The following is a 12,300-nucleotide window of genomic DNA, read 5'->3' on the forward strand; positions in this document are numbered from 1 at the left end:
TCGTTTTGTATATGTGTGTGTGCTTTTTTTTAAAGAAAGTCAAAGTTAAGAGTTTGGAGTCCAAACTCCAAACTCTGCCAGCTCTGAACTCTGTTTAGATTTTTGGAACTACTTCGATTCTAACTTCGATTTCCAACCACTCTGACTCTGACAGAGTTGGAATCGAAGCGAAGATTGGATGGAATCAAAATATTCAAAGATTTGCACAGCCCTAATTGTTGGACAGTGTCAGTAAGGGTAGGGGTTGTTTTTACAATTGATTACAACTCTAGTACACACCAAACAACAATCAGTAGACCAAAAAATGCAGCTCCTACTTAAGGAATTTAACAAGATTTTTGAAGAACCCACTGGTTTGCCACCACCAAACAACAAGACGATAAAATAGTCCTCAAGGAGGAAACCCCTCCCATCTCAACTTGACCTAATCGATATCCCTATTATAAAAAATCAGAGATTGAGAAGATTTTAGCTGATTGTTGAAAACATGAGTAATAAGGCCGAGTTATAGCCCATTTTCATTCTTGGTGATTTTAGTATGCAAGGCAAATGGTAGTTGGTGCCTGTGCGTGGATTATAGGGCCCTTAATCAGGAGACGGTTAAACATAAATTCCCTATACCCATCATTGATGAGCTTTTATATGAGTTGCAAGGGTCGGTAATTCTTTTTGAACTCATGAAGGCTGTTATGAGTTCTTGGTGATGCCATTTGGACTAACTAATGCCCTGTCTACATTTCAAGGGTTAATGAATGACATCTTTAAGCCACTTCTCAGGAGAATTGTATTAGTTTTTTTTTTTAATGATATTTTGTTCTACAATAAAGGGGAGGAAGAGCATTTATGTCATCCTAGGTTATTGAGGTGCTTTTGGAAAACCAACTTTACGCTAAACTATCTAACTGCAGTTTTGGCGTGAGAGAGGTCAAGTATTTGTGCCACATAGTGATTGTCGAAGGAGTAAGAGCTGATCGAAACAAGGTAGCCTCAATGTTGGATGGGTCAATTCTAGCAAATACCAAGTCTTTAAGGGGTTTCCTAGGTTTAATCGGATATTATAGAAAGTCTCTTCGCAACTATGGGCTCATTGCTACTCCTTTAACTAAATTATTGAGAAAGAATGCTTTATTTTAGAATGAGATAGCAGAAAAAGCCTTCCACCAACTAAAAGCTATGGTGACACAACTCCCAGTCCTAAGGCTTCCGGATTTTACTAAGTGGGAGTGAGTTAGGAGCAGTATTCCTGCAAACAGGGTAGCCTATTGCCTTTTTAAGCAAGGCTTTGAAGGGACGGGCTCTCTCATTATCAATATATGGAAAAGAACTACTAGCTTTGGTCACGGCGTTGTAAAAGTGGAGGTCGTATCTTCTTGGGTAGTCATTTGTTGTTAAAATAGAGCAACAAGTTCTAAAGTATTTACTAGAGCAAAAAGTAGGAATCGTAGCTCAACATAAATCATTGACTAAGTTAATGGGTTATGATTTTAAGATTGAGAATAAAAAAGATAGAGACAACAAGGTGGCTGATTCTTTTTCCTGAAAGAATGAGGGTTTGGAATCGCAAGAGGCAGTTTTAGCTTTCCATCATTTCCCACACCAATCTAGATTGAGGAGCTCAAACTGAGTTATTCTATTTCTCCTTAAATGCAAGATTTGTTGGCAAAACTGCATGCTGGTCAGTAGGTGCCTAAAGGTTATTCTTTGCAATAGGGCCTCATATTTAAAAAGGGAAGGTTTGTCATCAATCCTAAGGCTCCCTTTAAGCAAAAAATTCTCCAATACATACATGGCAGTCCCCAAGCTGGTCACTCGGGGCATCCCAAGACATATCAAAGGGCGAAGCAAGATTTTTATTGGAAAGACATGAAAAAGGATATTAAAAGGCTAGTGAAGGAGTGTGACATTTGTCAAGTGAATAAGTGTGAGACTAACCATCCAACGGGACTTTTACAGCCCATTCTAGTTCCAGAACAGGCTTGGGAGGAGATATCCCTTGATTTTATCGAGAGATTGCCCTTGTCCCAAGGGGTGAGTGTTATATTGGTGGTCATGGATTGCTTGACAAAATATGGGCATTTCATCACCCCATCGCAACCTTAGATTGTTGTTGGGGTTGCTAAGGTTTATTTGGACCAGGTGTTCAAGTTGCATGGGTTTCCTAAGGCCATCGTCTCGAATCGAGACCCTCATTTTTTAAGTTCATTCTGGAACTCCTTGTTCACATTATAGGGATCTGCCTTGAACTATAGCTCAACCTACCATCCCGAAACTGATGGTTGGACAGAGGCACTAAATCCTGGAGTGTTATCTCTGTTGCTATGTAGGGACTACACCGAGGGGTTGGACTTAGTGGTTATCTATGGTAGAATGGTGGTACAATAGCTCCTATCATACATTTACTTTTAAAGCCCTATACGGGTATCCCCCTCCTAAAATCACTGTGTATATCCCAGGCATGACAAACAATGAAGCAATGGACAAAATTTTACAAAACAGAGAACAAATCAAGCAATTACTAAGGAAAATCTCAACTTCACTCAATAGCATATGAAATGTTATGTGGATAAAAAGAGAATTGAAAGGGAATTTCAGGTTGGGGATTGAGTTTACCTCCATCTTCAATCCTACCAGCAGAAATCAATGACTCCTCGTCACAATCTTAAGCTTTCACCAAGATTTTATGGACCATTCCAAGTGGTTCAAAGGCTAGGTGCAGTGGCTTACCGTTTGGATTTTCCTCCTACTGCTCAAATTCATCTAGTGTTTCATATCTCTTACCTCGTGTAACAACCCGCTATAAATTCAATTGTGGAATTTCTTTTGACCTTAAGAACCTCGCGAAAATTCCGTAAGTTTACACGAATCGACTAATCGCATAGGTTTTAGCCTGTCAACATAGTTAGTGTTATCACTTACTATGGTGCCAGAAATGCGATTTTAATTATTTGAGATAGTTAGAAGTGTCAGAATACATTATAGTCTACACCACTAGGCTTAATTGAATATTTAGGATTTTTCAGTACTAAGTTTATTACGTTTATTTTTGGAGTGAATAGTAATCTCAGTAAATGTACTAAACGCAGTGTTTTCAAAATCACAGTGTGAAATGTCCAAATTAGGTTAGCGAAATTTTATTTGGATACTTGGCAAGATCTTAACCACACATAATGAATAGTATTAGATACTTAGCACAAAGAGAAACCATTAGATGGAATTGTGAAGGAAATCAAGGTGTGAGATCATGACACCTAAGCAAAATACACATTTGGAAAATATCTTAAGAACATAGATTTAAAATACACATGGAAAGATTTTAACCACCTTACTCTTCCAAGTCTACTCCACATTTAGAAAATATTTTGAACTAATTTCGTGGATATTATTGGGTAAAAATATCTTGAGTTGATTTTTTATAGATATTATTAGGTAAGAGAGTCCTACACTCCACTCTCACTCCGGTAAGAGAGTCCTACACTTAACTCTCACTTCGGGTAAGAGAGTCCTACACTTAACTCTCACTCCAGCCTCATCTCTTCCATATCTTATCCACAAATATCTCCAGCCATCCCTCCCCACGAAATTATCTTCATTTATGCTTTCCATTGAAAGAATACCAAACACTCTCTCTCGGACAGGTTTTAGGAGTTCTTTTGCACACCCATTTCGAAGCTTTTGTAAGTGTTTTATCATAAAGTCTCCTTCATATAAGTTGTTCCTCTTTGAGTCTAGTTTCCGTAGATGTATTTTTCGTATCATTCCATGGTCATTTGGTCGGTCAAAAGTATTTTTAACCATGGAAAGGTCATTCTGGGCGTGAATCTGGAGAGTATGTTATAGTTTGGAGTTTTTGACCAAGCTAATGGATAGATATTGGTCCGAAATTTTTATGGAGTATTGTTAACATGTATATATGACTATTGGTTGAGGATTTTTGCATGATTAAAGGTTTTGATGAAAGATTTTCTTATATTTAGAAACTTAGAAACTGGAAGAGGAAAAACAGTTTCTGTTTTGAGAAAGTTTAACTCTTTGGTGGTCTAAACCTATTCTAATGACTTTAATAATTTTATTGGAGGATACTAAGTATCTTATATACATGTTATATTATTATTTTGAAGATATTTGATGTTAGTTTCAAAGATATGAAATTTTATGCAAAGAGATATTCAAATAAGCCAAAGTGTGGATATTCTTGGCTAAATTTATGTTTTGGTTAATTTCTAACCATGTGATCTTGAATTAGAAGCTTATATATGTTTTAGGACATCTTTTTAAACCATGTGATGGTTTGGTTTGAAGATCATATAATTATAAGTCATAGATCAAGAGATTTATCAAAACTAGTTGAGGAAAAAGTTTATGTTTTTGGACTAAGTGTAAAACCAAAAACTCCAAATGTTATTTTGTGATTTTGGTGACTTTAGTTCGATGATTTAAAGCATGGTTGATGTTAGGATGATATTATTAATATGTTAGAAGTAAGATTTGATTTTTGAAATTCTTGGAGATGTTTTGATTTAAGGTCAAAACTTGTGATTCAAGTGCTTGGATCTTTTTACAAAAAGTTTGGTGTTAATTATTAGCTTTTTCTAAATGGATGTTTTAAGTATGGTTTTGAACTTAGAATTGGAAGATGTTTGTTGCAAAATTTTGGTTTAAGCATGAGTTTTGAAGTTGGAAGGAATTGCAACAAAAATCAAGGGAAATGGCCTATGGATGTTTCGGCCATAGTGTGTTTTCCATAGTTGTGTTTTGTTTTAAATTTTTCTGAGTTGATATTTAAGTTTAGAACAAAATTTACATGAGGAATGTAAATTTTGGAAACTTTTGGAATTAGTATACAAAATCCTTAAGTTATGGGTAAAACGGTCATTTTCCCACATGTAGAGAGTAAAATGAAAATTTTACTCTTTAAGTTAGTATTTTCCATATTTCAAATTATTAGTGATTTAGTTCTAACTTTTAGAATCACTAATTACAGTTCCTCGTGATCGCACTTGAAGTTTTATAAGAAATGCGGAGATCGAGGTAAGTTAGCTTTTAACTTACTAGCAGTCTACTGTGTATGTGTGCTAAGTAAAAGAACTACAGTGTATGTATGTATGTTATCATATGTGTCATGCCATGTCAAGTTATCATGTAATTGTCTATTATACAGAATTTATTCTGTCATCAATTTTTATCTGTTACATAATATATTTTGTCATGTATTATTGTACCTTACAAGTACGTCATGCTAAGTATGCCATCTATTACATGTATGTCAAGTCATGTAATATTCACTGTTGCAAGTATGTCATGTTAAATATGTTGTCTATTATATGTTATGTCATGTTACGAAATATTTCTATCTCAAGTTGGTCATGTATTTCAAGTTATATTCAACTCACGTTATGTTACGTCAGGGCTTCAGTTCTTTCGTATTCCAGTCACGTTTCATCTTGATTACTTATGTATGGGGTCACAGCAATTGTGGCGCATATACTACGTGAGACACAGCAATTGTGACACGTAGAATACATGAGGCCACAACAACTGTGGAGTATGTATTTTTCATGTTAAGTCAAATTTGTGTAGAATACATGGGGCCACAACAACTGTGGAGTATGTATTTACACGTAGAATACATGGGGCCACAACAACTGTGGAGTATGTATTTTTCATGTTAAGTCAAGTTTGTGTAGAATACATGGGGCCGCAACAACTGTGGAGTATGTATTTAACTACAATTGTGATGCGTAAAATACATGGGGCCACAACAACTGTGAAGTATGTATTTTTCATGTTAAGTCAAGTTTGTGTAGAATACATGGGGCCACAACAACTGTGGAGTATGTATTTTTAATGTTAAGTCAAGTTTGTGTAGAATACATGGGGCCACAACAACTGTGGAGTATGTATTTACACGTATAATACATGGGGCCACAACAACTGTGGAGTATGTATTTTTCATGTTAATTCAAGTTTCAGAGCAAGTTCATGCTAAGTCAAGTTTCAGATCAAGTTCTTGTCAAGTCAAGTTCAGTTCATGATTCAATTTAAGCTATGTCAATTTTGCTATGTTGTACGCTAAGTTATGCTTTAATTACTTATGAATTTGATTATGCATTTATGCTTTTACTGTCATACATGCATCATTAGCATATGTGGAAGTTTTTTGTTAACTTGCTGAGATTTGTAATCAAATCTCACTGTGGTAGTCCCAACTACCATTCCCCCCGAATGGTAGATCTTGTTATAGGACCTGAAGGAGGACCAGGAGCTGACCAACTAGACACAGTCGACTGAACGACGGTGCGTCGTTAATGTTAATATAGTAGTTAAATTACTACTTGTACGATGGAGTTGCATCTCCAGTACTTTTGGATCATAACTATTTTGGAATAGTGCTGTGATCTTAGTTATTCAATGGATCTTTATGTATGAAGTATGTTTTAAGTATTGGGATATTTTCAGTTTGGTGCATAGTATTGCTAAAGAAAAAAATTATCCGCTGCGAATATTGCATAATGTTAGATGCATGTTAGGATTATTGCATCTTATATGTTATGAACGGGGGCAGGTAACCTTGTGTTGCATGTCTCGACGCTTCAAATGTCCGTCCGATCCCAAACGGAATTTGGGGGCGTCACACCTCGAGAGGAAGCTCGGCAAACAGATCTAGCCACTTCCTTCACTACCACCAGTTAATGCAAGTGGTGAGCTTCAACTAGATCCGAGATGCATCATAGATCACAGAGTCAAATGCCATGGCCACCTTGCAATCACAAAGGTTCTCATAAAGTGGATCAGAGCCACCACCGAAAATAACACGTGGGAACCACTATGGAAATTACAAGAAACCTACCTCCACCTTGTGGGCAAGGTTCTCTAACTGTGGGGGGCTTGTTATGGCCTCGTGGAAGAGCAGAAGTCGAAGAAGGGGAACTGAAGTCAAGGGCTCTAGTCCTATGAGGTCGTTTTATAACGCAGAGGAATAAAATGCAAAACGCATAGCATTAGAGAAAAGTGAAGTGCATCGTTTAATAGCACTTGGAAGTGCACCATTTTATCGTTATGTTTTATGCACTGTTTTAATTTCCTGGAGTATATTCCTTTTTGCTTTATATTATGTTAGTCACTACGGTAATGTGTCACATTTAGTTAGTAGTGAGCTAAGGGAATATAGGAGAGAGGATGTAGCAGAATCAGATCATCGAATATCTTCTATTGGCTTAATCAGAACATTGGAGGCTAGGGTTCCTCGAAAAACCATCTATCTTTACAGCTTATTTAGTAAAATTTAGTATATCTTCTTCCATATTTCGTTACAGATTCACTCCATTTTTCCTCTATACATCCTTCTACCTTTCTGTTACGATCAGAATCATAACAGTTTGCCAGTGATGCACTCAAACTCCTAAATTACTTTGCTATTTCAATGACTATACTAGTTGTTGTAGTTCCGGAGGGACTCCCTCTTTCAGTGTCACTAAGTCTTGCCTTTGCAATGAAAAAACTCATGAGTGATAAGGCACTTGTGAGGCATCTCTTTGCGTGTGAGACAATGGGTTTTGCTAGCTATATTTGCACGGACAAAATTGAAACATTGACATCAAATCATATGGTGGTGAACAAAATATGGATATGCGAAAAATCTGTCGAAATAACCTTGTAGAACATGGTTAGAGCATCTCAACCCAACAAAACCTATGAACTGCAGCTGCTAATTTGTAGGAAATTTGCGATGTAAAATAGGGGTTGGGCAATTTCAATCGGGCAAATAAAACCATGGAAGAATGACATAGAAAGTTAACAAACCAGGGAGGATGACAGTGGTGCCTGCGTCGGACTGCATGGTGGCTGTGGGTGGATGGCATTGAAAGCACTGCTGCGCTGGATTGGGTAGCTGCCGTTGGCGTGGGAATGGCTAGGCAACAATGGATGGGAGAGAGCAGTGGGTAGCAAGAGAAGGGGGAAAAGATGTAGGATATTTTGGGTGTTCAGAAATGTTAAGAAGAGCTGTGAATAGTAATAATAAAATAATAAATAGTGATAAAAAGTAAGTAAAAAATAATAAATAATATTAAAACTTAGGTAAAAAGTAATAATAAAATAATAAATAGTAACGAATGAGATTTAAAATGATCAACACCCAAACACAGTTCACAATGTACATTACTGATGTGTCCATTCCTTATTAGCTGCTCATCTAAAGGCAAAACCAGTCATGACCGCTCCAAAGCGGTCCTGTCCCTTTATTTTATCCAAACCGGTAGCCTTTTTAGGAAAACACGATTGTTGCATAAAAGATACAAAATCAGTTCGTGGGAGCATGTAATTTCAGAAGATCTGGAAGTGCAGCAAAACAACAAGCGTTGATAGTCGTTCAATCGGTTGACGCCTTGGGCTTGGTTACAACCATTCCGGCGCTTATCTTCCTGAATAACGCCTGCCGAAAAAGACCAGAAAGAATAAGATCAAACCCAGCAAAACGGTAATTGTTGCCGTTCGTCCATGCCACGGCACCCTTTCTTTTTTATTATTCTTGTTTTTATTGTTGTCTCCCGAGAGATTCGTTCTGTTCTTCGGATTCTAAGATGTAATTGAAGAAGGCAATTTCCATTTGTTTGCCAGGTCTTGGTGTTGCTAAGATGTCGCGGGGAAAAAGTAAATCCCCCGGTTGGGCCGCCTTTGACCTCAAGCACCGACAAAAACAAGGACTTGACTTTGATCCTCATATTCCGGAAGAGGATCCATTCCCACCCATAAGAAGCTCTCTTACTCCTCCTGATCCGACAAATATTATGCCATTCTCGTCACTACTCATTCCTTCTCTGGATAATGGGAACCGCAAAAAGACAGCTACAACAGTAGGTGATTCTAGCAATAATTTCGTCCAGCAAGATGACCGTGTTTTAGCCGTCCAGAAGCTCAAAGAGCTCCACCGGTGGGCTGACAATAGTTTGCTTGAGGATGTCTTGGCAGCTGCGGATGATAACGTGGATAGTGCCTCCGCTTTTTTGAAAGCAATGTTTCCCATTAATGACACCCTTGAGGATGAGCCAACCGTAGTTGCGGAAACAAATTATACTTCTAACGAATTATGTGGCGCGAAGAGAGATCAAAATGATTCTTTGGGAAACACCATGAGCCTCGCCGACCGGAGCTCTACGCTTGAGGACTCTCTTCAGTATAAGAGCCACGAATCGGAAGATCAATACTTTTCTTTTGGAGAAAAGCTATCTGATGACACTAAACTGATTTTGGAGCGTCTGAAGTCTGTACCTGTTGAACCCGAGTGGGAAGAAGACGACATCTACTTGATTCACAGAAAAGATGCATTGAAGACGATAAGGTACATGTGATTGTGACGGCATGTGTTTGCATGATCAGGATGATGGCTTTTTTTTTGAAAAAATCTAGTTGTAAGTATAATTGTGCACTAATCTGTGTATTAATTTGATGTGATTGGTAAAAAAATAGATTTTATTGTGATACGTAGATTAATGCGCGACTTTTTTTGCATGTAGCAAAATTCTTTTTTTTTTTCCATTTACATTAAGCCTTTTAGAAAAAAATTATATCATAAAATCCCTGTTGTTATTGCTTGTGATGGATTTTGTTGAAACAAATGCTTCTCGTAGTTATTTTAATTAATTTTATGCTTCGATTGATGATGATTGCGAGATCGGTCTGTTTTAACATAGTAGGAATCAATTTATCCTGATTGTGATTCCTTTGATTAGTGCTATAAACTACACCCCTAGTCGATAGAAAACGTAATTATTCAGTCTATGTAGATTAAAAAGAAAAATCACTGATGAATGTAACTTAGTTTGTTACGATGTAATATGGTTTGCAAACTTCTATTACATTGAGTCAGACAAAGTTATCAATCTTTGCCTGCATTTAAAGGCAATTTTCTTCAGTCTGAAATGCATTTTAGAATACGATAATATTGACGCTGTACCCTTGGTTGTTATTGCTTCTGACGGGTGTATTACTTATCAAGGGAAGTAAAAAAGGCACTGACTGATATGTAGGATTTCATGATTATATTGTGGTCTTTAATAATAGACATTGAGTTTTCCTTGTTAGTTGTTTCAAACGAACAGATCAGCATCCCAGCACTCGAGGGCAAGCACAAATGCCTTTTTAAGAGGTGATCATCTTTCGGCCCAACACCACTCTATGAAGGCTCATGAAGAATGGTTGGCTGCTGAAAGGCTCAATGCTAAGGCAGCCAAGGAAATTTTTAGCATCAGGAATAGCAAGAAAAATATATGGAAATTGGACCTGCACGGTCTTCATGCATCAGAAGCTATTCGAGCCTTGCAAGAGCGTCTTCAGCAAATTGAAACCCAAGTGCAGCCAAATCATTCAGTATCTCAAAACAGGGTCGATATGAAGAGTGGAATTGTATGTTCCTCATCACTTGAGTCATTTAACTGTCTGGACACAGAAGATTTAGATATACAGCAGATGTTATCAAGGCAGAGGCCAGCCTCATTACAAGTCATAACAGGTAAGTAGGTTTCTAAAACTCACTGTAAACATATTCTAATATACCTATCTATGCTGTATGTGAAGTTGCCATTTGATATTTTGCTTTCGTGCACATGCATGTGTGTCCAGATCTGTGCATTGTTTAAATTTACTGGTTCATTATTGTGATTGAGACACTTACAAAAGGGTCAAAAGGGTGGCATTAGTATTTTGTTATATATATATATATTTTTTTTTTTTTTTGACAAGTAAGACAACAATTTATTTAAAGTAAATAGGCATAGCCAAATTACATAGGAGGTATACAAACAAGATACACCTAGTTACATAAAAAGGAGCTATTTAGCTATCTTCATTTTCGTTACCTGTGCATTTTTATTCTTTTTGAATGCTGGGTGTCCAACTAAACATTACTTAGTGCCTGCATTAAATTTGATGAACTACGATACTAGAAACTTCTAAGTGCCTGCATTGAATTTGATGTAGATCAAGTGTATTGTGATTGATAAGGCCTGTAATGTTGAACCACTGCCCAACGAAATGAAGCTTCAAATGCTTCATGTCTTGTTCAGACTTTTTAGGGGAAGTTTGAAATGTGTACTCCAGAATGGATTACGGTGCAGGACTGACACTAATTACTCCTGCAGGTATTGGAAATCATAGCAAAGGACATGCTGCAATTCCAACAGCCGTGAGAAGCTACCTTGATGAAAACAGGTTGAAAACAGGTTCAAACTATTTAAATCCTCTGGGATTTAAATAGTTTGAAATGGTGTGGTTGAGTTTCTTTATTCTCTTTTATTTCCTTTTTTAAAAGTAAACGATCAGTAATGTTTTCTTGCAGATATCATTTTCACGAGTTGAGGCCTGGGGTGGTAACAGTTCAGACCAAGTTCCGTCAGCGGTGATTGGTGAAGTAACCAACTCTGCCAATGCAGAGTTGTGCACCTGAATCTTGAAGTGCAATGCAGTTTATTCTTGTAAGGACTTTCCTCCCGAGAAGAAGCTCAGTTGTTAATAACCTGCTTAGAATAGACCCGTGTATATTTATTAGTGATAGGAAGCTAGTTGCTTGTTATTAACTAGGTTTGTATTACTAATCTAAATTATGCATTTTTTTAGTACAAGAGTCCCATTTACAAGTCTACTTCGTAGTTTGTAGAACCCTCAACCTTATTATGATCTCCAGCCATTTGCAAATGGCCAAGTTATAGTTGATGGATGCAGAACCATTGGATCGATGGTTCTGACTTAATACACTGGACCAAACCTCTCGAGAAGCATTCCCTCGAGCTGTGTTACACCTTCCTTGGACACAGTGGCACTGGCAGGGGCCCTCCTCGTGTGTCGACCATGTAAATCACGTGTACCAAACGCCTGCAGTTTAATGCCAAATTCGAGTCACGAGTAGATCTAGTCATTTAACAATGACTTATATTTCTTGTTTTCATACTGCAACATGTACGGTATTTAATATTTACCTGCGCATTTTTGTAAAGAGTATGATGCCTTTATTGTTTTGGTAACTTTTACCAGGTTCTGTTTAACCATAACCAATCAGTTCTTTTCTTTAGTAGAGTTATCAGAGGAATGCCATTTGGCTACGACGGATATCAAGAAGTGCATATTTATTTAGCATGGAAGTGGGCTTGTTCTTCTCAAAATTCTTGTAACACAAAGTAACGACAACAACAATAATGATAACAATAATAATACTAATCCTGATAATTCAAGTCGGTAAATAATGCTTTGTAGGCCCTCGTTTCAGATAATAAGCCACTCGATTGTACGGGCAACATTAGCAAGTACGAA

At 37.2% G+C, this 12,300-nt stretch overlaps 1 protein-coding gene across 1 annotated transcript; it reads left to right on the plus strand.

Moving 5' to 3' along the window:
- The first annotated feature begins 8,101 nt into the window (after nucleotides 1-8,101).
- On the plus strand, nucleotides 8,102-11,635 carry LOC122297128. Its single transcript, XM_043107031.1, has 5 exons — nucleotides 8,102-8,476; nucleotides 8,617-9,337; nucleotides 10,098-10,507; nucleotides 11,136-11,205; nucleotides 11,333-11,635. Exons 2-5 carry the CDS (start codon nucleotides 8,634-8,636, stop codon nucleotides 11,394-11,396), a joined length of 1,248 nt encoding a protein of 415 aa, XP_042962965.1. The 5' UTR covers nucleotides 8,102-8,476; nucleotides 8,617-8,633; the 3' UTR covers nucleotides 11,397-11,635.
- The last annotated feature ends 665 nt before the right edge of the window (nucleotides 11,636-12,300 follow it).

This window comes from Carya illinoinensis, chromosome 15, assembly GCF_018687715.1.
Source record: "Carya illinoinensis cultivar Pawnee chromosome 15, C.illinoinensisPawnee_v1, whole genome shotgun sequence".
In the NCBI taxonomy this organism is placed as follows: Eukaryota; Viridiplantae; Streptophyta; class Magnoliopsida; order Fagales; family Juglandaceae; genus Carya; species Carya illinoinensis.

Excerpts from the sequence above, each read along its gene's own strand:
- LOC122297128 (XM_043107031.1), top strand. The coding sequence starts at position 8,634 with ATGTCGCGGGGAAAAAGTAAATCCCCCGGTTGGGCCGCCTTTGACCTC. Across the intron at positions 9,338-10,097 it reads GATGCATTGAAGACGATAAG|ATCAGCATCCCAGCACTCGA; the intron begins GTACATGTGATT and ends TCAAACGAACAG. Across the intron at positions 11,206-11,332 it reads AGCTACCTTGATGAAAACAG|ATATCATTTTCACGAGTTGA; the intron begins GTTGAAAACAGG and ends GTTTTCTTGCAG.